Here is a 25,841-nt window from a genome sequence, read left to right on the forward strand (position 1 = left end):
GGACCTCCGCCCGCGCCCTGCTCTCCTCCAGCGGGTGTCTCCACCCCTGCAGGGCTGCGGCCGGCCCCTCCTGCCCAGAGCTCGTGCGCAGGGCACTGCACACACAAGCCTCCACCCCGCCACCTACCCACGCCTCCCGCCTGCACGGTGACAAACACTCCACAGCCTCCCATCAGTGGATTCACACTCATAAATTCGGCCGTGGTGTAAACCAGAGTTTCCACATGTAGAAGATACATGCCTCTCTCCCTTGACAGCTTCCAGAACTTCACTTTCCTTAAACCACACAAACCAAGAACTGAGTTTAACTCCACTAGAGGCTGGGAATGAGCCCCCTTCTCCAGGGCGTCCGTCTGCGTCGGAGGAAAGTGAAGACGACAACCGGGGCTCACACAGCCCTGCCAGCCGGGCGCCTCCCACGGCATCAGACAGCCCTGCAAGTTCCCGCGGCTCGATGTGCTCCCGGGGAGGAGCCCGCGAAGGGACAGCCCAGCACCTGCCTGGGACCCCCTTCGCAAGGACGGGCCAGAGGTTCAGGATCCCACAGGGAACGTGCTCTGCCCCCCAGAATTCCCTCAAGATCTCACCCTCGGAGCACGGGGAGCAGACAGAGCTGAAGCAGAGCACGGAGCCAACACACCTGTCAGGGCAGGCACCTGGCCCTTCCGCCCTTAGACAAGCAGGCGCACGACACGCTAACTTCCAGAGCGGACTCCCAGGAGCACAGGACCAAGCCCTCCCAGGAACAGCTCATCACCCGCGTCCCAGGAGCAAAGGACCGCCTCGAGCTGTGCCCCCGCGAGCCTGGGACTTTCTCCTTGGGAGCCAGAGCATCTGCTTCTTCAATATGGGACCAAGTGGGAGGGGTCAGAACAGCGGTTCTGAATCGTATCGCAGCGGCCGCTCATCCCTGAGCACTCAGCATGCACGCCCGGCCCGGCCCAGGGCCCAGGGCCGCCCATCCCACACCAACTTCCCGCTATGGGACGAAGCTCTGGCCAAACAGACGTGTCCTGTTCACAACACACAGGCACCATGCGCCTGCAGGTGAGGAGAGGCGGGCACCAGCCAGGGCCATGGGGCCTTCTCCAGAAACTCCCTTTCATACTAACATGAGCGCACCTGCCAGGGGACGAGGGAAGAAAGGGGAGACGGAGAAAGGGTGGGGGGAGCACGGCAAGCCCCTGCCAGCTCACGGGGGAGGTGACCGCGTGCACAGGCCGCATTTCCCAGGACCGAGAGCCAAAGCCTCGGAACAAACCACCCGTAGGCTCCCTGTGGTTCACGCACCTCCCCAGGAAACCCGGGGCTCCCGCGGGTGGGAGAGTGTGAGACACGCGCGGACGTGCAGCTGACGCCTGCGGGGACAGGGGACCCCAGGCCAGGGAAGCACCTCACCTGGCAAGCCCCGGGCAGCTCGGGACCGTCCCCTGCGCACGGAGGCTCTTCATCCCGCTCCAGCTTCAGCTTCTTGAATACTCGAGTCAGGACCTCGCGGGGAGACGCGTCCTCCCGCAGCTGCTCCTCCAGCTCCGCACGCAGAAGCTGCAGGGCCCGCCTGTGCCTGCCCTGCAAGGCCTGCACCTCAGACAGGTGACGGGCCGCCAGAGAGTCCAGGTGAGACGCGTGGCTGGTCTCCAGAGCACCAACGGCAGCCGCGTGCTCCGCCTGCAGCTCAGCCGCCCGGGCCTCGGAGAGAGCCCACTGCTCGCGCTCGAGGGACGCCTTCAGCTCCTGCATCTGGGCCTGGTGCCTGGCCTCCAGCTCCGCCGTCACGGACAGGACCTGCTGCTGGTGCTGCTCCTGTAGCAGCTGGAGCTGGCGGGCCTGCGTCTCCTGGGCCTCCCGCAGGACGGCATCTTGCTCGGCAGCCAATCTCGCTGTGACTGCTCGGCATTCTCCTAAAAGCCTGAGATGACAAGCCACGTGAGCAGAGGGCAGCTCCCACGACACTTCCCACAGAGACTCCGCTTCCACTGGGGACGGAGCCAGCCTTCGGGATCTGACCGTGGACCCCACCCCGTGCTGCAAAGGGTCTGGGCCCTGCGGCCAGCAGTGAGCAGCCAGCAGAGGGCCCCTGAAGCCAGGTGCTCAGAGCCCAGGCGTCCCTGTTACAGACTAAAGGGCAGGACTGAGGGTGAGAAATCACACGCACACGTCCAACAGATGCCACGGGACCTTAACGGGGTGGGGGCAGGGGCGGGGGCGCAGGCAGGAGCCCCCAGGCTACAAGGAGCCCTCGAGAGGCCTCAGAAGCTGCTTCGGGGAAAATCAGGGCTGCGATGCAGGGCTGCGGGCCTCGACGGCCGGCAAGAAGCAAGAGGACACCCCCTAAGTGAAGCATCAGAGCCCCAGCAGGCCAGAGTCTATGGGGCACCCATTACAGGGCAGCGCCACCATGGGCGTGTCCAGGTGAATGACGAGAGCTGGGACGCCAAACACCGTGAAAGCCTTCGTGCCCCTCAGCCAACATGGGAGGGCGCCAAGGCCTCCGCGTGGGCACATCGCGCCTGCATCCATCGGCACACAGGTGGGTCGGGAAGACCCCAGAGCAGAAGCTCGTGCACCTGCCTCAGAGGCCGGGGAACAGCTGACACAGGAGGTGGGACCAACAACCTCAGAATCACCAACACCCCGGTCTCTGCAGCCCAGGTCTGCAAAGGGGCTACAAACCCAAACCCCATCTACATCTACTTAAGACCTTAGAGTGTCATGTATAACAGCTTAGAACAAACCACCTTCGAATCTATGAGGCCTCATGGACATTACATTAAAAAAAAACCCAGAATGTACATTCTTTCAAGTGCGCATGGGACAGTCTCAAGGACTGACCACATACTGGGGCACGAAACTAACCTCAACAAATTTAAGAGTACAGAAATCATTTCAACTATCTTTTCTGACCATGAAACTAGAAATCAACCACAGGAAAGGAAATGAGAAAAAACTGACCACATGGAGACTAAATGATATGCTATTAAAAAATCAATGGGTCAACAAGGAAATTAAAAGGGAAATTAAAAAATACTTTGAGACGAATGATGAAGAAAACACAACCATTCAAAATCTATGGGAAGCCTCAAAGCAGTGCTCAGAGGGAAGTTCATAGCTATCCAGGCCTTCCTCAAAAAAAAACTCAAATCAACAACTTAACCTACCACCTAAAAGAATTAGAAAAAGAATTAACAAAACCTAAAGTCAGCAAAAGGAAGGAAATCATAAAGATCAGACTATCAATAAAATAGAAAAAAAATCAATAAAACCAAGAGCTGGTTTTTTTAATTTTTTTTTTTTGCATTTTCTTGGGCCGCTCCCGTGGCATATGGAGGTTCCCAGGCTAGGGGTCTAATGGGAGCTGTAGCCGCCGGCCTGCGCCACAGACACAGCAACGCGGGATCTGAGCCACGTCTGTGACCCACACCACAGCTCACGGCAACGCCGGATCGTTAACCCACTGAGCAAGGCCAGGGATCGAACCCGCAACCTCATGGTTCCTAGTCGGGTTCATTAACCACTGCGCCACGACAGGAACTCCTTGAGCTGGTTTTTTGAAAGGGTAAACACAATTGACAAAACTTCGGCCAGACTCACCAGGAAGCAGAGAGAAAACACTCAAAAGAAAAAAAAAAAAACAGGAAATGAAAAAGAAGAAATCTCAACAGATACTGCAGAAATACAAAAAAACATAAGAAAATAAATACCATGAACAATTATATTCCCACAAATTTGACAACCTAGAAGAAATGGACAACTTTCTAGAGACATTACAGCCCGACAAAAGTACATCAAGGAGAAACAGATCAAATGAACAATCACTAAAAATGAAATTGAATATGTCATAAAAACACTCCCTACAAACGAAAGTCTAGGATCAGATGGCTTCACAGGTGAATTCTACCAAACATACAAAGAACTTACACCCATCCTTCTTAAAAGGCTGAAGAAGAAGGAACCCTCCCAAAGACATTCTATGAAGCCACCATCACCCTAATTCCAAAACCAAAGATGCTACCAAAAAAGGAAAATTATGGGCCAAAGTCTTTGATGAATACAGACACAAAAATTCTCAACAAAAATTTGGCCAACCAATTACAACAACATATAAAAAAGATTATACACCACGACCAAGTGGGATTCATCCCAAGTTCACAAGAATGGTTCGACATACACAAATCAATCAACATCCACCACATCAACACAAGAAAAGTCAAGAACCACGCGACCATCTCAGTCGATGTAGAAAAGGCGTTTGACAAACTCCAACATCCCTTCGTGATAAAAACTCTCACCACAGTGGGTCAGAGGGAACACCCCTTAACACAACCACAGCCATCTGTGGCAAACAGCTGATATACTACTCAACAGAGAAAGCTGAAAGCCCTCCCACTGAAATCCGGACGAGACAAGGATGCCACTCTCATCACTTGTATTCAACACAGTATCGGAAGGCCTCGCCACAGCTAACAGACAGACAAAGGAAATAAAAGGCATCCAAAATGGAAGAGAAGAGGGAAAATTGTCACTCTATGCAGATGACACGATACTATACATAGAAAACCCCAAGAACTCCACACAAAAACTATTCAAACTGATCAATGAACTCAGCAACGTAGCAGGACACAAGACTAACATTCAGAAATCAGTTGCATTTCTGTGTACTGACAATGAAATACTAGAAAAGGAATACAAAAATATAGTACCCTTTAAAATCACACCCCCCAAAAATAAATCCCTGGGAATAAACCTGACCAAGGAAGTGAAAGACTCATATGCTGGGAACTATAAAACCTTAATCAAGGAAATGAAAGAGGACCCGAAGAAATGGAAAGATAGTCCATGCTCCTGGGCTGGAAGAGTCAACATTGTAGAAATGGCCACACGACCCAAAGCCACTACAGAGTCAACGCCATCTCTGTCAAACGACCCATGGCATGTCTCACAGAACTAGAACAAACAATCCAAAAATTTACACGGAACCACAAAGACCCAGAAGTGCCGAAGCAATCCTGAGGAACAAAAACCAAGCAGGAGGCATCACTCTCCCAGACTTCAGGCAGTATTACAAAGCCACAGTCATCCAGACAGTGTGGGACTGGTGCCAACACTGACAGACAGACCAACGGAACAGAACAGAGAGCCCAGAAATAAACCCAAACACCTACGGTCAATTAATCTCCAACAAAGGAGGCAAGAGTGTAAAATGGGAAAAAGACAGTCTCTTCAGCAAATGCTGCTGGAAAAACTGGACAGCTGCATGTAAATCCATGAAACTGGAGCAGACCTTCACGCCATGCACAACAATAAACTCAAAATGGCTTCAAGACAAGACAAGACACCATCAAACCCTGGAAGGGAACAGAGGCAAAGCACTCTCTGACATCAACCGTACAAAGGTCTTCTCAGGTCAGTCTCCGAGGCAACAGAAAGAAAAACCAAAACAAACTGCTGGGACCTAATCAAACCGACAAGCTTTTGCACAGCAAAGGAAACCATAAAAAAATTTAAAGGAGACAACCTAAGGATTGGGAGAAAATAGTTTCAAACAATGAAACTGCCGAGGGCTTAATAACCAAATTATACAAACAACTCATACAACTCCGCAGCAAAAAAACAAACCACCCGGGAGTTCCCGTCGTGGCGCAGTGGTTAACGAATCCGACTAGGAACCATGAGATTGCGGGTTCGGTCCCTGCCCTTGCTCAGTGGGTTGACGATCCGGCGTTGCCGTGAGCTGTGGTGTAGGTTGCAGACGCGGCTCGGATCCCGCGTTGCTGTGGCTCTGGCGTAGGCTGGTGGCTACGGCTCCAATTCGACCCCTAGCCTGGGAACCTCCATATGCTGCGGGAGCGGCCCAAGAAATAGCAACAACAACAACAAAAGACAAAAGACCAAAAAAACAAACAAACAAACAAACAAACCACCCAACTGAAAAATGGGCAGAAGACCTGACCAGACATTTTCCAAAGAAGACATACGGACGGCCAGCCAGCACATGAAAAATGCTCCACCTCACTCCTTATTAGACAAACGCAAATCAAAACTACAGTGAGGGGCCACCTCAAACCGGTCAGAACGGCCATCACTAACAAGTCAGCAACTGGCAAATGCCGGGGAGGGTGTGCAGAAAAGGGAACCCCCTGCACTGGTGGTGGGCAACTAAATTGGTACCGCCACTAGGGAAAACACTGCGGAGGTTCTCAGAAACTAAACAAGGAACTGCCACATGAGCCAGCACGCCCACTCCTGGGCAAGATGCACCTGGACAGAGCTTTCCTTGAAAAAGACACACGCACCCGCATGTTCACTGCAGCTCTATTCACAACAGCCAAGACATGGAAACAGCCCAGTGTCCGTCAACAGATGAGTGGCTTCAGAAGACGTGGTGTATACACAACGGAATACGACTCGGCCACAAAGGGGAACAAAGTCGTGCCACTGGCAGCAACGTGGCTGGCACTAGAGACTCTCGTACTAAGTGAGGTCAGTCAGGAAGAGAAAGACAAATACCACACGGTATCACTGGTATCTGGAACCTAGCACACGGCACAGGTGACCCTTCCCGCAGAAAAGAAAGCAAGCCACGGACGCGGATGGAGAAGAGACTTGCGGCTGCCGAGGGGGAGGGAGGGTGGCCTGGGCGCTTGGGGCGGCAGATGCAAACCAGTGCGTTCGGAGTGGATGAGGTCCTGCTGCACCTGCACCGCACAGGGAACTAAACCCAATCACTTACGATGCGACGTGATGCAGGGAACGCGAGAAAAAAACGTACGTGTGTGTATAACTGGGTCACTTGGCTGCACAGCAGACACTGACAGAACATGGTAAATCAACTACAATTGTAAAAAGTTTTTAAAAACCTCAGAGAATTATGTATATAGTTTAGAAAAAATGTTTGTTTAAAAAAAAAAACACCTGTTAGACGGAGTTCCCATTGTGGCAGAAACGAATCCAACTAGCATCCATGAGGACACGGGTTCGATCCCTGGCCTCCCTTGGTGGGTTATGGATCCGGCGTTGCCGTGAGCTGTGGTGTAGGTTGCAGACGCGGCTTGGATCTGGTGTTGCTGTGGCTCTGGTGCAGGCCGGCAGCTGCAGCTCCAATTCAACCTCTAGCCTGGGAACTTCCACATGCTGCCAAGTGCAGCCCTAAAAATCAAAAACAAAACAAAACAAAACCTGTCTGGATTTAAAATACACGAGAGAGTTAATGAATGAACTCCATTTCCCCAAGAGAAACAAAGCTAAGTTCTGCTACTGAAAGTGGAAACCGTGCAAAGAACACAAACGACGTGAGCACAGGAAGGACAAGGACGCCCCCCCCCGGGACTCTGTACCCAACCCGGGCACAAGGATGTCACCCACCTGCTCTGGGCTGGCTTCGGCTGGAGGGCACTGGGCTCCTGCAGGTGGAGCGTGGCGAGCTCCCGGTCCTGGTCTGCGGGGCCCGGGCTGCCCAGCTCCCGGCCGCACTGGCTGCACCGCAGAGACTCGTCCCCCGCGAGCCCGAGCTCCAACTGCCGCAGGCGGCCCTGCTGCTCCACCAGCGAGCCCTCCAGGTCCAGGATCTGGGCCGCCTGCCGGTCCTGGAGTTGCCTCATTTCGGCTTCTCGAAGCTCAAACCTGTTGGTCAAGGACCGCTTCTCGGACTCAGCCTGTTCCCGCAGCTCAAGGAGCCTCCGAGACAACCGCTCCTCCGCCGCTCTCCCCAGCTCCTCGCAGGTCACCTGCCACGCGGCCTCTCTGTCCCCGAGGTCTCGTTTCAGGAGCTCGATCTTTTGCTCGGTGTGCCTCAGCTCCTCCTGGTGACCTTCGAGCAAGTCCCGCTTCACCTGCAGACAGCACGACCTCTCAAAGAGGGAAGCCGGTCCCGCGGAGGCTCCCGGCATCGAGGACCCAGGCCCGCTCGGAGGACAGAGCAGTTCCACGACTGGCGCTGTGCCCAACGGAGCAACGGGCCTGCGGCTCACGCCCCCAGAATAAAGGGGCAGAAATGAACGACCCCAAGACCGTCTGCCTGGCGGAACAGCCCCGCATCCCGGCTCCTAGAGCCGACGGTATCCCTGGGGCTGCGGCCGCCAAGAGCACAGACAGTCACATGCCGGGGCTCCCGCCACAGGGAAGGAGACAGCAGAGCCACCACCAGCCAGGGGACAGGGCGCCACAGGACAGCCAAACAGCATGGCGAGGCCAGGCCTCTGCACGCACACCGTGCACGTGTCCGATGCTTCCAGGGACCCGAGCAAGAGGCTGACCCGCTGAAACCACGCGCCCGAAGGTCCTGTGAGAAGGGAGACGGGCTGGAGAGCCGAACTTGGGCGGACGCCCTAGTTTCCAAACAGGGAAGAAGGCGAGTCAAGAGCCTCCTGGTTCTCGTCAAAAGAAGCAAAACAGGAACCTGCTGTTGTGGCTCCGCGGGATAAGAACACAACATGGTGTCTATGAGGAGGTGGGTTCAATCCCCGGCCTCGCTCAGCGGGTTAAGGATCCGGCGTTGCCATGAGCTGTGGTGCAGGCCGCACACGTGGCTCGGATCCTGCGTTGCTGTGCCTGTGGTGTAGGCCGGCGGCTACAGCTCCAATTGGACCCCTAGCCTGGGACCCTCCACACACTGCAGGTGTGGCCCTAAAAGACCAAAAAGAAGAAAAGACACCAGACAAAACCAAAACAGGCTGTGAGTTTGACCTCAGGTCCTCAATCACGCCATGAGCACTCAGGGCGGATCCTTGGTGACGGCAAAGCCTCACTCTCCTCAAACAGCGCTCCAGGGGACCAGACGGCAGGCTGGGGGCAGGACCAGGAGCAAAGGGGCACGGACACCCAGGGACGGGCACGGCCTGGGTGACGGATCGTCAGTGCCGTGTACCGAGAAATCCCCCCAACTTGCTCGTGGGGTCCAGAGGAACTGCGAGCGGAGGGACGTGCGTTGGGGCCTCAGAGGAGGGGGCTGCGGGATCCCACCAGCCCAGCGCGCAGGCCGAGCTGACCCGACCCCGCAGGTGCGGGCAGACTCCAGATGCAGCCAGCCAGGCAGGGAGGCATCCTGCGCCGTGGCCCAGCATGGAGATGGCAGTGCCCAGCCTGGCACTAACGCCAGGTAGGTACAGCCGGCAGGTTAAAAGCAACACGGACAGAAAAGAGCACATCACCGCACAAAACACAAAAGAGCGCTGCAGGGCCCGCGTGAGCCCAAGAGGAGGTGGGTGTCAATACGAAGAGGCCTGAGAAAGAAAGGGGACGTCTCCTTAACAGCAAAGGGTGTGTTCCCCAGGCAGACAGAAGAACTCTACGTGTCCGCAGCCCAACCTCAGAAACTGGAGCAAAACCTGACGGAATTAAAGGGAGAGACGCGTCGCTCCACAGCCCTCCAGCGGCTCACAGAAACGGATAAAATGCTCCAGGAAAGGAACGCACAGACACGCGGGCATCTGGGGCCCTCACGGAAGGTCTGTCCTTCAGTGGCCAGTGCCTGAGGTCGGGTGCAGAAGGCCCCAGACGGCTGGCCGTGAGCTCCCCGCCCTCCGCAGGCCCTGCAGGCTCCCACACGCCTGCCCCGAGCTCGTCCCCCGTCGCACCAACGCCTTAGTTTAGGGACAGTGTGTGGCCGGCCCGGCAGGGGCGGGAGCAGCCGCCTGTGAGCCCACGGGCACAGAACGAAGCCCCAGGAAAGAGCAGCGCCACACGGGCGGGCACGGCGGCCACACAGGGGGCACACGGCCCCGCCAGACACGCGAGGAAGTCCCCTCAAGGCTGCCGCCCAGCAGCGCAATAAGCCCGCTAGCGACCCAGGGAGGTTCGCGTCTCAGGACCAGCCGGCGCACAGCCAGGGTCTCGGCACCGCGTGTGACCACGGCTGCACAACTGACGGTCAGTGAGAGGAGCCTGGGGCTCGGGACGCCGAGGCAGAGAAGCTGGACGAGGCCCGAAGGCGGCCGCGCCAACCACCCTGACACCTGCAGAGGTCGCCACCAGCGCCCCGAGCCGGAGGCGGCTGGAAGGAGCAACGAGGCTCCACGCTCGGCCGCAGCTCAGGGGACAGCCCGGCCGGACCGAGGACGGCCCCGCAGCGGCGCTCCGGGCCCCGCGGGCAAGGGGTTTCAACGTACCTTCTCCAAGTCCTCTCGCAGGCGGGTTTCGTGCTGCAGCTTCTCGCGTAAATTTCTATTCTCTGCTTTTAAGACGTCGATTTCTTCCTTGAACTCAGTCGAAACAAGCAGGGGTTGAGCCTTGCATTCAGTTTCCAGACCTGAGACGCCATCCGCCACCTCCGTCCCCACGTCCGAGGCCGCGCTCTGTGCGCACAGGAGGGTCGCCTGGGCGAGCTCTGCGGGGGCCAGCAAGCAGGACCGTCAGGCTGACCATCCAAAGCCTCAGACACCTACACGGAGAGCCTGAAACTCCCCGTGTGAGCTCCAGCCTGCGTCCCAGGTGACTTACTCGGGGGGCTATGGACGGCAGAGATTCTGGCCCCTCAGCTGCTCCAGCCAGGGCTCATCACCATCCATGCACAAGAAGGAACAAGTGTGGCTCAGGGCATGCCCATCGGTGCCCAGAGACTGGGTCATGCCAAGTGGCGGCCACAGGGCACCTCTCATGCAGGATGCCAAGCGGCATGCTTACAGGCCGGCCCAGCTCTGAGGAGCCTCCCTCACATGACCCTGACCCCTGGCCCTCGGGGTGGGACCCTCTGCTTCACTGCCTCGGCCCTAAGCTGGATGACGACAGCGCCCACCCTCGCCCGGACTCCACATCCACGGCCGGCCTCACACCTGCTCTCCTGCCCCCCGCCCCAGGATGACCTCAGCTTCCCGTCCCCGTGCCCCTGTGCTGCTGCCCCTCGGCCTCCAGGGAAGGTCCTCTAGCACAGGCAGGGGCGAGTCAAGGGTGGCCCAGGCACCAGACCTCCCCTGCAGGTGCGCACCTGAGCCAGGCTCTCCCGAGAGCCCCGCGTGCCGCTCCCCTTCCAACACCTGGGTCCCCACGAGGCCCGCCTCCAGCTGCACCTCCTGGGAGGACTGCCACACCGCAAGCTGGCACCGATGGTTTTCTTCTAAAGGGAGCGAGAGTCTCACATCCTGCCGGACAACAGACAAGTTCCAGACGAAGGAAACAAGTAAAACGCAGGGCGAGCCTGCTCTGCTCTGGGAACAGGGGTGGGAAGCCGCGGGCAAGGGGCCCCCGCCTCGGAGACGACGGCAGAAGCCGGGCAGCAATGACCGCGCAAGTGCAAAGATGCTCGTCCTCAGCGACCACCAGAGTCACAGCCCAGGAGACAACAGCCAGGAGTCAGGAGAGAAGCACGCGCTCTGGCAGGCACGTGTATGCCGGGCACACGCGCCAGACGCCATGCGCAGTCACACATCACGCGTGCACACCGAACTTTTGGTTAAACACACATAAACTCCACCCTTTTTCTCCTGTGGCACCACCCACGGCACGTGAAACGTCCTAGACCAGGGATCAGACTCACACCATGGCAGCGACCCGAGCTGCTGCAGTGACACCACCAGGTCCTTAACCTGCTGGGCCAACAGGGAACTCCTCCGTCATTTCTATATTCCCTCAAATGACAGGGAAATTATTTAACTTACAAACCCACAAGGAGGAGTTCCCATAGTGGCTCAGCAGGTTAAGAACCCAACTGGTGTCAATGAGGATGCAGGTTCGATCCCTGGCCTCATTCAGTGGGTTAAGGATCCGGGGTTGGCATGAGCTCTGGTGTAGGTTGAAGATGCAGCTTGGATCTGGTGTTGCTGTGGTTGTGGCGCAGGCCGGCGGCTACAGCTCCAATTAGACCCCTAGCCTGGGAACTTCCAAAGGCCGCGGGTGTTGCCCTAAAAAGAAAAGGAAAAAAACCTACAGGGAGAAGAAAAAAAAGAAGTAATCAGGAAGCCAGCAATCCCGGGATGCAGAAACGCCCGCTCGCAGAGGGTTGGGGAAGAGCCACGTGAGAGGTGCCCAGACCCCAGGAGGCCAGGAAGCGGGTGCAGAGCACACAGGTGACTGTGGGCCCCAGGGGCTGCAGACCAGGGAGGCCAGGTGTGGCCTGGCAGGGGTGTGGGGATCTGGTGACTGTAGTGCGGGGGGGGAGCACAGCCCCCTGCGCCCTCTCCTCGGGGGCCCCAGCAGGGGTTGGATGAGACCGACGGCCCCAGGAGCGAGGCTGCACCCCCACGCACTGGTGGAGCCCCAGCTGGTCAGACAGCCTCACAGACAGCACGGCCTTGGGTCACCAGCCCATGCACGTACCATGTGCATCCCACACAACACACAGACGGACGGACAGACGGACGGACGGAGACAGAGCAGGGACGAGGTGGGAGCACAAGAAACCTCTTGGCACTAACAGTTGTCTTCAGAGGTGACCGAAAACATGCCATCTCTGACACCGAGCAGGAGGTCGTGGAAAAGAACCCAGGACTAGCAGGCAAGGCCCTCAGATGCTCAACATGAAAACGCAAAGAGGAAACCCCACTGCAGGAGCTCGCTCGTGGTGCAGTGGGTTAAGGATTCACCACTGTCACTGCAGTGGCTCGGGTCGCTGCTGTGGTGTGGGTTTGATCCCCGGCCCAGGAACTGCCACACACCATGGGCAACCCCCCCCCCAAAAAAAGAAAAACCCCAAAAGCAACATAAGAGAAAGAAGGACCACAGGAAACCTGTGGCTTCCCCTCGCGGTCTGGCGTGAAGCCCACAGGGACCTCAGAGGGAGAACGAAGCACACGGAGGAAGAGCTGCCGGGCCAAGCTGAGCAGCAGCATGAGACGCCCGGGGTGGGGACAGAGGCGGCCCGCCCAGGCCCTCCCTCGCTCCGGGCTTGGAAAGTGGACACAAACAACCACTCAGGACCCTGAAGAGCACGGAGGGCCCGGGCTGCATGGTCCGCAGAGCCTCCTCTGCGCTGGGAGCAGGTGCACAGGCTTCCACAGTCACGGCCGCGCGGAGAGCAAGGCCGGGCCAGGAAGGAGAGCGCAAAGGCCCGGGAGAAGCTGCCCAGCACGCGTCCCAGCAGCACATGCCCGCTCCCCCTCGGCGAGCCTGTGTGACACGGGGGCTGGGGGCCCGTGGAGGGCGGCGCGGTGACGGCCGCCCATGGGGGAGCCAGGCAGGATGCAGCCTCCAGGTCATGCCTTGAGCCAATCGTGCTCTGTGCAGGCAGACCACAGTGAGACTTCATCCACAAAACACAAAACACCCGTTCCTCTACTCGAGGGGTGCCCCAGAAACAAGCTTTGTGCAAAGGCTGGAAGTTCAGATTTGGAAACATAAAACTGCCCACTTCCCAGCGAAAGGTGAATGGAACACCGCCATTCCAACGTATCACTGAGATGCTCATGCACCTCAGAGCACAAGCGAAAAACAAAGTCTGATCAAAAAACGGGCAGTGGACCAGAACAAACAGCGCACGAAGACGCAGACGGCCAAGAGGCCGACAGGAGAAGGCGGGGCTCAGAGAGATGCACGTCAAAGCCGCAAGGACAGAGCCCTCGTGCCTGCCAGAAAAGCCACTGCTGCAAAGACAGCGGGGAACAATGGTTGCGGCGAAGGCGTGGGGGCGGAAAAGCACCGCTCGGGCGCGGTCGGTGGGCACACGACTCGGCGCAGCCGGGTAGAGAACGGCGTGGAGGGTCCTCCCACGCGAGACATGGAGCCGCCGTGTGAGCCGGCCTCCGCCTCCAGGTGACCCCCAAGGAAAACAAAGCTCGGATTCAAAAAGACACACGCGCCCCCATGTTCACGGCTGCGTCATTTACAACAGTCAAGACGTGGGAGCAGCCCAAGTGCCCACAGCAGAGAGCTGGGTAAAGAAGATGTGGCATAAATAAATGTACATGAATACACAAACACAAGCACACACACACACACACACAACGGAAACACGACTGAGCCAGGAAAAAGGACAAAGTCTTGCTGTTCGCAACAGCACAGAGGAGCCTGTGGGAGACCCCGGAAGCACCACGAGTGCGACCAAGAAAGACGAACACTGTACAATCCCACTTTCATGTGGAATCTGAAAAACCGACCTTGTCGAGAACAGATGGAGCCGCGGGTGAAACTGCAAAGGGACCAAAAGATGCACATTTCTGGAGTTCCCGCTGTGGCTCGGTGGGTGAGGGATCTGGCGTTGCCACAGCTGCAGCTCGGTCTCCACCCTGGCCCGACTCCACATGCCAGAGGGGCACGAGCACTGCGTTTCATTAACCGCGTTGTGCCGCTCCAGGGGGTGAGAACAGGGCTCGGGAACGTTCTCACCACAAGAAAAAGGAACTGCGGTGACGACAGGACTCCTGGTGCCGACCCCCCCCGCCCCCGAGACCTGCAGGCACATCTGCTGCCACCAGACGCAGTTACCCGACAGTAAGAACAAAGACGCCGCACCTCCTGCTGCTCCAGGCCAGGGCGCGATCCGTCGGGACGGTCTCCTCGCTCTGGCTCAGGCGTCCCGTCTAAAGAGGCGCTGGATGGATCAGAGAGAAATGAGTCTCAAGAACGTCCCACGTGGCAGCTTTCCACTCAGCTCCTATCCGTCCCTGCGACCCCACGTCTGCGAGGACAGGACGACCGACGGGAGTGTGATGGGAGTGTTGCGGCAGCGGGGGCAGCGGGAGATGCGGTCCCAAAAGACGCGCCTGCCCGCCTGGGGCCCTTGGGCATCCACCGCCAGGCGCGCAGGGCAGACCAGCTCCCAGCTTTTCCTTTTTTTTTTTTAACGGCCGCATGTGCGGCAGACGCAAGTTTCAGGCTAGGGGTCGAGTCAGAGCTGCAGCTCCCAGCCTACAGCACAGCCACAGCCTCGGCAGCCTCACTGAATGAGGCCAGCGATCAAATCCGCATCCTCACGGACACTAGTCGGATTCGTCTCCACTCAGCCACAGCAGGAACTCCTCCCAGCGTTGGCATCATCTTGCTTTGAGACCCAAGCATAGAGTGTGTTTCTAAAACAAAAGGCGATTTGGCATGAAGTCCCAAACAAACCTAGACGTCAACTCAGCTTAAGGTCCCTGTATTTCAAAAACGAACTTACGGGAGTTCCTCTCAAGGCTCAGTGGTTAACGAACCCGACTAGGAACCATGAGGTTTCGGGTTCAATCCCTGGCCTCACTCAGTGGGTCAAGGATCCCGCGTTACCGTGAGCTGTGGTGTAGGTCGCAGACACGGCTCGGATCTGGAATTGCTGTGGCTGTGGTGTAGGCCAGCAGCTGTAGCTCCAGTTCCACCCCCAGCCTGGGAACTTCCATATGCCGCGGGTGCAGCCCTTAAAAAAGAAAAAAAAAAAAAAAAAAGACACGACTTAGGACGGCCACTGCTGTCACCTGGTTTCCACAGGCTGCGGCCGAAAGCCCTCCTTCCCCTCCTGCAGCCGCTGCTCTAAGAGGGCCAGGTCTTCCTGGTGGCCTCTCTCAGCTTCCCTCAGCTTCTCCTCAAAGTAGACTCTCAATTCTTCCAGCTCCGACTCGTGCTTGGTTCTCTCCTGCTGCTGCTGCAGCTCGAAGTCCCGCTTGAGGTGTTCCAGCTCCTCCAGGTGAGACGCCCGAGCCAGGAGCTGCTCGTGTAGCTCTACGGGGGAGAGGAAGCGGCGTCTCGCACTGAACCGCCTGGGGAATCAGGAGCTGTCTAAGGCACACGGGGTGGCGCTGGGGGCAATCCCAGAGTCTACGACGTGACATGGGACCCTCTGTGGCTCATGCCACACGGCACCGGGGGCCACAGAGGGAGCGGAAGCGTGAGGAGCACTCCACGTGCTGCTGGGGGCTCTGAAGACAGAGGGGCCGCCTGGGGAGGAACATGGGCGGCCCCAGGCCAACAGGCAGCAAGGAGACGCGACCTCGGTCCCACAAGCACAGGGACTGGACTCCGCCTCGACCTGAGGGGCCGAGTCAAGGCCCAGCCGCACGCGTTGACCACAGCTGTGGGTGACCCTGGGCAGAGACGGCCGGGCCAGCTCAGACTTCCAAGCTGATAAGTGTGGGTGGTTTTAGCCGCCGAGTTGGTGGGACTGTGTGAACAGCAGCAGAGCAGCACCCAGACCACAGGAGCACCCGACCAAGAGGATGCTGCCGGCATCCACCACCTCGAGGGGCAGCGTTCACCCAACGTGGCTGGAAACGGAGATGCCAAAGCACAGTCCCCAGAGGACCCTACACGCAGGGTGAGGACGCAGCAAACGGGCACCAGCTGCAACACCGGAAGCCTGCCTACTCGTCAGCTGACCGGCTCGGCCAGCCTCTACCCGCTGCTGGATGCTGGGCGCCTGGCCCGGGCCGGGCGGGGCCCTCCCACCGCCACAGGCAGGTCTCTGCCCCCCCACAATACGAACCCACCAGGGCGGCTTCTACAGCTTCAGGCCGGCCTGCCGAGCCCGAGTCTCTGCCCCGTGTCCCCCGCCAAGGTGCCGCTCGCCAACAGAGACCTCTCCAACTCGGGGTCTTGTACAGCACCCCAGTACCACCAGTGAGCTGCCCTCGGCACATGTGGTCCCCTCCAAAACCAGAGCTCAGGGCTACAGGAGCCAGACAACACCTGCCACAGGTGAGCCCACGGGACCCAGGAGGCAGTGCGTGGCAGGGCCCACCTGCAGCCCAAGAAGAGCGTTGCCACTGCACTGGGCCAGGCCCACGGGTAAAGCCCTGACATGAGCAGGGCGCATTAACACGAGGGAAGACACAGCTTCCAAAGCCACTGCTCGCTCCTCGCCCGCGATGAACGGGGCTGCGCACCAGCAGCTTCGCGCTGCGAGGCTAGGCATCGACATTCCCGGCGGTTTACAAGAGCACCGCACAACTGCAACATTCCAGCTGGGGGTCCGCGATTAAAGGCACAGCTTTCTCTACGGAGGACCCGAATCTTCAGCATGAAGCTCCTCACCGCTCAGCTCCTGTCTGCTGGACCTGGCCGACTCCAGCTGGGCGCCCAGGCGCCGGATCTCCTCCTGCGACCGGGCCTGCAGCTCCTCGTACGACGCGCGGAGGTTCTCCAACTGCAACGGGAAGGGGACGGACGGTGTGGGACGCCTGACAGCACAGCTCCCACCCGCAGCCTGTAGCCCAAGCCCAGGCCAGAGGTGCGGGGGCCCGGCCGCGGCCACCCTCCCGCTGTGCGGCCTGTTGCGGTTTCCTCCGTGTTGCTCCGCCAGCCTTCCTGGGAAGCAGGTCTTTCAGACGTGAACAGCTCACACACCGAGCAGGTGCCACCTGCCTGCCAACCCTGCACCATTGGAGCCGCCCTCCCAGGCAGGGCCAAGGGCAGGCACGCGGGGCAAGGGCAGTGCCACCTCTGCAGCCAGGGCACAGGACAGAAGGGGCCCTCCTGCCCCCTCTCCCCTGGGATGAGGGAGGGCCGGTGGGGGTGCTGCGGTCCAGGCTGCGTGGCCCAAGCCGGCCTCTGTCTGTGGCAGAGGAGGAAGGAGCAGCGCCTGAGCCGCGAGGCCTGACGCCAGCTCCTGGGCCCCATGTCTCCTCGTCTGCAGACCCGGACACTCCTTCCCGATTTCCTAAACCCATGCTCAGGACACTGCTGGGTTCCTAGTCTGAAGGACGAGAGAAGTCCCTCGGGTCCCCTGCTCTGGCAGGCGAGCTCCAGTGAAGAAAGAGGTCTGAGAGCGTGCGCACAAGCGTCCTGCTAACTTCCCATTTGTGGAGCCGTGGCCTCGCGCCCGCGTCCCGAGCCTGCAGGCGTCCCTGGGCGCCCCTTCAGAGCAGGAGCTCCCTGAGGAGGAACTTAGAGCCAACATCGGCGCACAGGCTCAGACTGGATCCTGACTTGGTTGCCCACCAGCCCCACCAAACTCTAAGAGGCTCTTCATTTCTTTTTATTTTTTTAATTTTTAGAGCCGCACCCTATGGAAGTTCCCAGGGCAGGGACTGAATCTGAGCTGCAGCTGTGACCCACGCCACAACTGCAGCACCGCCAGATCCTTCAACCCACGGAACCGGGCCAGGGCTCCAAGCCTCTACAGTCGGCTTCTTAACCCACGAAGCTCCCGTTGTGGCTCAGTGGCTAAGGAACCCGACTGGGATCCATGAGTACGCGGTTCGATCCTTGGCCTCACTCAGTGGGTTAAGGATCCGGAGTTGCCGTGAGCTGTGGTGTAGGTCATAGACACAGCCTGAATCCCATGTTGCTGTGGCTGTCTCACAGGCCGGCAGCTACAGCTCCAATTCGACCCCTAGCCTGGGAACCTCCCTATGCCGTGGGTGCAGCCCTAAAAAAAAAAAATGGTTCTTAACCCACTGTGCTACAGTGGGAACTCCCCAAAAATCTCTCTAAATTAGGGCTTATAGTATGGTGTCCCTCAAAAAACTAAAAATAGAACTACCATGTGACCCAGCAATTACACTCCTGGGCGTATACCTAAAGGAAACAAAACCACTAATTCGAAACCATACATGCACCCCCGTGCTCACTGCAGCACTAGCCACGCCAGCCAAGACACGGAAGCAACCCAGGTGTCCATCAACAGAGGACTGGATAAAGAAGATGTGGTACATACACACAATGGAATATTACTCAGCCACAAAAAAAGACTCAAATAGTGCCATCTGCAGCAACATGACGGACCTGGAAGATATGCTTAGTGAGAAATATTATGCCAATAAGAGAAAGACAAAAACTGTATGATATCACTTATATGTGGAATCTAAAAAATAAAACGAATGTATACACGAAGCAGAAAAAGACTCACAGACATAGAAAACAAACTGGTGGTTAGCAATGGGAGGGGCGGGGGAGGGGCACAAAAGGGACAGGAGAACCTGAGGCACAAACAACTATGCATAAAACAAGCCCCGGAGCTCCCGTCATGGCACAGCAGCAATGACTCCAACTAGGAACTATGAGTTTGCGGGTTCGATCCTGGCCTCACTAGGTGGGTTAAAGATCCTGCATTGCTGTGGCTGTGGTGTAGGCCAGCAGCTGTAGCTCCTATTGGACCCCTAGCCTGGGAACGTCCATATGCTGCAGGTGCGGCCCTAAAAATACAAAAAATAAAATAAAATAAAAAATAGGAGTTCCCATCGTGGTGCAGCGGTTAACGAATCCGACTAGGAACCATGAGGTTGCGGGTTCGGTCCCTGCCCTTGCTCAGTGGGTTAAGGATCCGGCGTTGCTGTGAGCTGTGGTGTAGGTTGCAGATGCGGCTCAGATCCTACGTTGCTGTGGCTGTGGTGTAGGCCAGAGGCTACAGCTCCGATCGGACCCCTAGCCTGGGAACCTCCATATGCCGCGGGAGTGGCCCAAGAAAAGGCAAAAAGACAAAAAACAAATAAATAAATAATTAATTAAAAATTAAAAATAAAAGACGCCCCAGGAGAAGTGCCCTGTGGCCGGCAGGCTAGGGTTCTGGCACTGCGGCAGAAGGGCATGAGTTCAATCACAGGCCTGACTGCAGAGCAAAGGGAAACACAGCCAGTGTTTCACAACTACACACGGAGGAGGATCTCTGCGAACTACGACTGCTGTACACCCAAAACGGAGATAATTCCGTGAGTGAACTATGCCTCGATTTAAAATAAAGAAATACACAAGTGAGGGTGTAAGTTTCAGCCAAGGACAGAACAGGAAACGGCCCCAGTGCAAGATCTCCTCAAACTCCTCCTTCGCTGAGGATTCCAGGGAGGACGCGCCTGCCTACCTCGAGCTGGTTCTCCTTCTCCTTTTCCTTGAACTTCAGCTCCACGTCTCCCAAGCACAGGCAGCGCTCGGGCGGCAGGTCTGCGTGTGGCTGCCTCGGGGCGGCTTCATGCTGCGCCTCCGGAGTCTGAGGGGAACCTGGAGACGGCACAGACCTTGCTGATCCGCGACGCCCACGTCCTCCTCAGCAACGACAGCTGCACACATGCCGGGTCCCCCAGGCGCCCGCCAGACCCCGTTCTCAGGACCCCACTCTCTTCTGGGTTGGGGGGACAGAAAGACGCCGGCCAGCGGGCCAGCAGACAGCGCCTACTGACCAGCAGGCATCAGCGCGTGTGTAACAGGTGACCCAGGACAGAAAGTGCACAATTGCACAGTACTTTTTTGGTAGCAATTTAGCAGCAGAGTGTGCAAAATGTATCTCCAACAAAAAGGTTTCCAGGAGTTCCCATCGTGGCGCAGTGGTTGACGAATCCGATGAGGAACCATGAGGTTGCAGGTTCGCTCCCTGGCCTCGCTCAGTGGGTTAAGGATCTGGCGTTGCCATGAGCTGTGGTGTAGGCTGCAGATGCAGCTCGGATCCCGCGTTGCTGTAGCTGTGGCGTAGGCCGGTGGCTACAGCTCCGATTCGACCCCTAGCCTGGGAACCTCCGTATGGCGCAGAAGTGGCCCTCGAAAAGGCAAAAAAAAAAAAAGGTTTCCGGAAGGTTCAGGGAACTTGAGGGGGCTGTGACCAGCCAGGGACTCCGAGGTTGACTCTGTCCTGCCAGCCGGTCACGTGGCATTTACGGTGTCACAGGAAAACTCCGCCCCTTCCAAACCTGCTCATTTTAGAGACTCACATTCAGCCTGACTTGGAGCTTGAAAGATCTTCTCCAATTCGGCTCTCTGTTCTGCCAGTTCTTTCTGAAACTGGTTCTGTAAATTCTCCAGTTCTAACTGATGCTTTTCCAGTAGTTCTCGCCGCAGGTTTTCTAAGCAGACATCTCTCTCGGACTCCCAGTCTTGCTTCAGGGTCTGATTTAAATGAGGAAAAGGAAACGATGGCCAAGAGTCAACTGTCAAGGAAAGACTTAACTGCACATCTGAAAGCCAGGGGTGGGTGTCGCCCAGGACAGACCAGACTGTCAGGACAGGACACGACAGGGACGTCCAGGCAGCCCCCCACTCGGCTGAAGGGGCGGGAACGGAAGCGCCTGCAGGCAAAGAGCCCAGGACAAGAGAACCAGGAGCACCTGCAGGAACAGAACTGGTCTCTGTGCAGAAGCACGCCCGTCCCCGCACAAGATCCGGGCCCTACAGCGACGCCCCTGCGCCCTGCCAGGGCCACGGCCTGTTCCAAGAGCCCTAAGAGAAGTCCCCTCCGTCCAGCTCAGAGGGTGAGGGGCTGCAGCACGAGCCCCCACCCCAGAACTGACGGCCATCCTCCACCAACCACGCGTCCAGAGCAGCCTGAACACAAACATGCACATGCCCCGAGGGGAGACACGTCCCGGGCGTCACCCACTTCCTCTGCTGTCACCAGCGCCCACGGCCCTCCCGCACGCGGAGCCTCGAGAAAGGGCTGGGGCAGGAGGATCAAAAGGCCAGCGAGAGATTCCTTAGAAAGGAGCTAATTCCGTGACACCCTAGAGCAGAGCTCCTTGCCCAAACAGGGGCATGGAGTGGGAACAGCTGGACAGTCACAGGACCTGCCCCTGTGGTCAGCACTGCAAGCGGGGCCTCCCCGCCACCCACACCTGTGGGCGCGCTGGTCCCACACCTGCCCTCAGCTCCCTGAGGCCCATGCCCATCCCTTAATCGCCACCGTCCGCACCTCGAGAGGACCAAGGTCTATGTCCAGGGCACACCAGGGCCAGGCCGAGGGGGCTGCTCGGGACAGAAGAGCCTCGCATCACACAAGGCAACACGAGGGCCCCAAAAGGCTGCTCTGAGGGGGGTCCACACTGCAGAGTTCCCGACACACTGCTCCCAGGGGGCCACACTGCAGAGGCCCCGACACGCAGCTCTGAGGGTCCACACTGCAGAGGCCCCGACACGCAGCTCTGAGGGTCCACACTGCAGAGGCCCCGACACGCAGCTCTGAGGGTCCACACTGCAGAGTTCCCAACACACTGCTCCAAGGGGGCCACACCGCAGAGTAAGGCGCACTTCCACTTCCACCAGCACGAAGCGAGGGGCCCAGCGAGGCACAGGCTGGAGGGACAGGAGGAAGGGAAAAATACCGCGTACACAGAACGACGGTTCTCACCTACGTACCTCTATCATCTGGACATTTTTCTCCATTTCTGATCGCAGCTTCTCCTTCAGCTCAGCTGCAAGAGAAACATAAAAGCTCACTTGATAACTGAGGCTCAGACAATTCAGTCCTCCAGGGAGAGGCTCCAGCACCACCGGCCACCCGTGCGAACACACGGCAACATAACGGGACAACAGGACACGAAGTGAGGGATGAGCACGTGACGGGAACCCAGCCGGCGCGATGGTCCAAGAGCAGGAGAGGCTGCCTCTGGGGCCGCATCCGATCACGAGGCCCTCAGCCCGCCCACTCCGCACCCGGCCCCGCGCACCCAGGACCCCACCGGCCGGGCCCAGGGCTGGAAGCCGAGCAAACCGGGACCGTAATGACGCTCCAGGTCCCCACACCCCCTGCCCAAGGAGCCAGGGAGGGAGGTGAGGCTGGACCAGGCCAGGTGTGGACAGAGGTGGGTGGGCACCAGGAGAGATGGCTGGGCCCCGGGAAATGGGCAAGGTAGGGCAGGGAAGGTGACACCAGGTGACAGCCGCCCCACGCATGCACGGGGCAGCCTGAGCAAGCCCAGAATTCAAGCAAAGGTCCAGACGCCACCCTCTGAGGCCAGGCCACAGGGCCCCGCATGGCAGAGTTTCAGGGGGCATTCCTGGGGGCACGTGGACTAACAGCACCAGGACAGGCCTGACTGAGGCAGCGTGTTTCGCAGGTTTCACTTGTGACGCAAGTGTGAGAGGACGTCTGCCCAAGGCGACCGCAAGAAGCAGGGACGGCAGCCAGGGGCCGGGAGCAGGAGGCTGTGCAACCGCAGGGGCTGGGGGCGGGGCTGGGGGGGGACAGTCCCAGGCGAGGCCCGCGGCGAGGTGCACACCCGACAACCCATGGCAGGCACCCTGCAAACATTCTGCTGGGTGACGCGTGTGGCACGTGAAGGGCAGCTCAAGGAAACGGTCCTGCAAACACCCAATGTTGACACGAAGGAGCGGCTACCAAAAAGCGAACCCGGGAACGGGAGGACCGAAACATCCACGAACACGCCGAGGCCAGAGGGTCGCCCGGCCCCCGGGGGCGGGCGTCCCGGGGCGGAGGGGCCGGGGCGCGGGGTCGGGGCGCGGGAGGGGGCGGCGGGGCGCGTACCTGTCTCGCGGCCGTGCTGCTCCCGGACCAGCTCCAGCTCCCGCTGCGCGCCGCTCTGCAGCAGCGCCCGTTCCTGGGCCAGGCGGCCCAGCAGCGCGGCGCGCAGCTCGCTCAGCGCCGCCTCCTTCTCGCGCTGCAGGGCGGCCTGCGTGCGTTCCAGCTGCGCCGCGTGCGCGTGGCTCAGGCTCAGGCGCAGCGCCTCCAGCTCCAGCGGCGGCACGGGCTGCGGGGAGAGAGGTGCTGGGGCGGCCGCGGGGCGCGGCCAGGGGTCGGGGGGCTGGATGTTCACATCCCAGAGAACCGAGAGGCAGGGCTGCCGGGACGGACGTGGGGACTCTGGAAGCTCCGTGCCGCTGAGAATGCACAACGCTGCGGCTGCTGTGGAAAACCCTGGTCGTGGCTCAAAAACTTAACAACAGAACGACCATGTGATCCACAGTTCCGCTCTTTGCTTTTGGTTTCTAGGGGGGCGGTTTTCGGTTGAGCCCAGTGCAGGCACAAGTTCCCTGGCCAGGGGCTGCTGCAGTGACACTGCTAGATCCCTAACCCGCTGCTCCACAGGAGAACTCCCGAAGTCCCCCTTCTGGGAACAACCCCCCAACGCCATGCAGAGCAGGTCCCCCAGCGACCATCTCCGTACACGCACGTGCACAGCAGCACCGCTCGCAACACAACCCAACTGCCTGTGCCTGGACGAACAGGTGGGCAGAATGGGGTCCATCCATCCAATGGACATAATCTGGCCTTAAAAGGAAGGAAACTGTGACACATGCTATGACCTGCATGGACCTGAGGGCATCATGAGCCATGAAATAAGCCGGACCCAGAAGGCTGACTACGATTCTACTTACTGGGTATACAGTGTCCTCAAAACTGTAAAGACAGGCGTTCCCGCTGTGGCTCAGCGGGAACAAACCCAATTAGTACCCATGAGGACGCAGGTTTAATTCCTGGCCTCGCTCAGTGGGTTAAGGATCTGGCGTTGCCGTGAGCTGTGGTGCAGGTCACAGATGCGGCTCGGATCCCACATTGCTGTGGCTGTGGTGGAGGCCGGCAGCTGCAGCTCTGATTAGACCCCTAGCCTGGGAACTTCTACATAATGCAGGTGCGGCCCTAAAGAGAGAAAAAAAACGAAAAAAACAACGCAGGAGAGACGGAAAGGAGAATGGCGGCTGCCAGGCGCTGGGGACTGGAGAGGGGGAGGTGTCACTTCAGTTCACAGGGTGTGACCGCTGCCCAACGTTAGGGATGTGGGTATACCACAGAACTGTGCACTTAAACACGGTTAAGACAGTAAACTTTATACGTATTTTATAATTTTAAAAAGACCATGACAAGGAGTTTCCTTGTGGCTCAGTGGGTTAAGGATCCAGGGTTGTCACTGCAATGGCTCGGGCCTGGGTTGGATCCCTGGCCTGGGCACTTCCACATGCCCTGGGCACAGCCAAAAAAATAAAATAAAATAAGTAAATAAAGACTTAATAATAGCCATTATTTTGTATTAACTTTTGATAGCGTATAATTTATAAGACCACTGAATCACTATGCTATACACCTGAAACTAATATAATGTAAATCAACTATACCTCAATAAAAAAATGAAATACATACTTTTAATACAATGCTTTGAAATTGGTCAATCTCATAAATTTTCTCCAAACACCAATAAAAACTGAAATGACTGGGGAGTTCCCAGGTAGCCTCGTGATTAGGGCTCAATGCTTTTCACCTCTGTGGCCCCAGGTCCGTCCCTGGTCTGAGAACAGAGATCCCACATCAAGCCATGCACATCGTGGCCAAAAAATAAATAAATACATTTTTGAAAAACTGGATTGATTAAGGAAAGGTAATCAATTCCGCACACACGGACTTCACAACAAGCAGAAACCAGAAGGGTAAGGCTGGCCCCCAGCCTGCAACGCGTCCTCCCCAATGGTCCAGGAGCTCCCCCCGCAACCCGCTCACAACCAGCCGCGTGGGCGTCGAGTCCCAGACCCCGGGGCCGGAAAGCCGACGTCTGCCTTCAGCACCCCCCAGACCCGGCCCACGGTCACAGGAAGGCAGACCCGGACTCAGTCTGGGGCGCACAGCCAGACCGTGCAGGCAACTCCGCCTCCTGGGCGTGGGGTTTCCAGGCCTGTGGTTTGCGGCTCCCTCCACTCAAGGCCCCCCCACCCCAACAAGGACACCCCTTAACACAGGGCCCTGGGGGAGAATACCTTAGTGACGAGCCCAGGCTGCTCCTGTCGGGCGCCGTCCAGCTGCTGCGGCGGCCTCGCCGGGTCCTCCGGCCTCTCTCCGGGGGCGTCCCCCAGCTGGAGGGGAAGGGCCGGAGAAGAGCATCACCCACCTCCACGCCCACGGGGTCCCCCCGCACCGCCTCCCGATGAAGCTCAAGCACCCGACCCCTGTGAGGTGGCTACTTCCCTAACGATGCTGCTGCTCTCTTTTGAACAAATCTGCTTCCGCAAATTATACCGCTGTGTGCCTAACACTTAAATCATCACACATGTTTCTCAACACAGTCTGGTCTTTCAGATTCATGCACATTTTCTTTCTTTCTTTTTTTTTACAGCCACACGCGCAGCACATGGACGCTTCCAGTCTGGGGGTCGAATCACAGCTGCAAGTGCCGGCCACAGCCACAGCCACAGCAGCACTGCACCTAACCTGCATGTGTGACCCACACCGCAGCCCGCAATAATGCCGGGTCCTTAACCCACGGGGTGAGGCCAGGGATGGACCTGCATCCTCACAGATACTAGCAGGGTTTTTAACCGACTGAGCCACAGTGGGAGCTCCTTATGCACATTTTCTAAGCTCTTCA

General features: G+C 58.1%; 1 protein-coding gene across 1 annotated transcript in view; it reads right to left on the reverse strand.

Moving 5' to 3' along the window:
• Nucleotides 1–25,841, reverse strand: part of PCNT (pericentrin) — a 115,346-nt gene that overhangs the window by 76,085 nt on the left and 13,420 nt on the right. Inside the window, 12 exon segments of the mRNA XM_021082502.1 lie at nt 1,399–1,909; nt 7,363–7,829; nt 10,104–10,321; nt 10,919–11,072; nt 14,377–14,455; nt 15,312–15,555; nt 16,864–16,975; nt 19,628–19,764; nt 20,469–20,643; nt 21,886–21,941; nt 23,015–23,237; nt 25,234–25,329. Coding sequence (XP_020938161.1) covers nt 1,399–1,909; nt 7,363–7,829; nt 10,104–10,321; nt 10,919–11,072; nt 14,377–14,455; nt 15,312–15,555; nt 16,864–16,975; nt 19,628–19,764; nt 20,469–20,643; nt 21,886–21,941; nt 23,015–23,237; nt 25,234–25,329 — 2,472 coding nt within the window.

This window comes from Sus scrofa, unplaced genomic scaffold (assembly GCF_000003025.6).
Source record: "Sus scrofa isolate TJ Tabasco breed Duroc unplaced genomic scaffold, Sscrofa11.1 Contig944, whole genome shotgun sequence".
In the NCBI taxonomy this organism is placed as follows: domain Eukaryota; kingdom Metazoa; phylum Chordata; class Mammalia; order Artiodactyla; family Suidae; genus Sus; species Sus scrofa.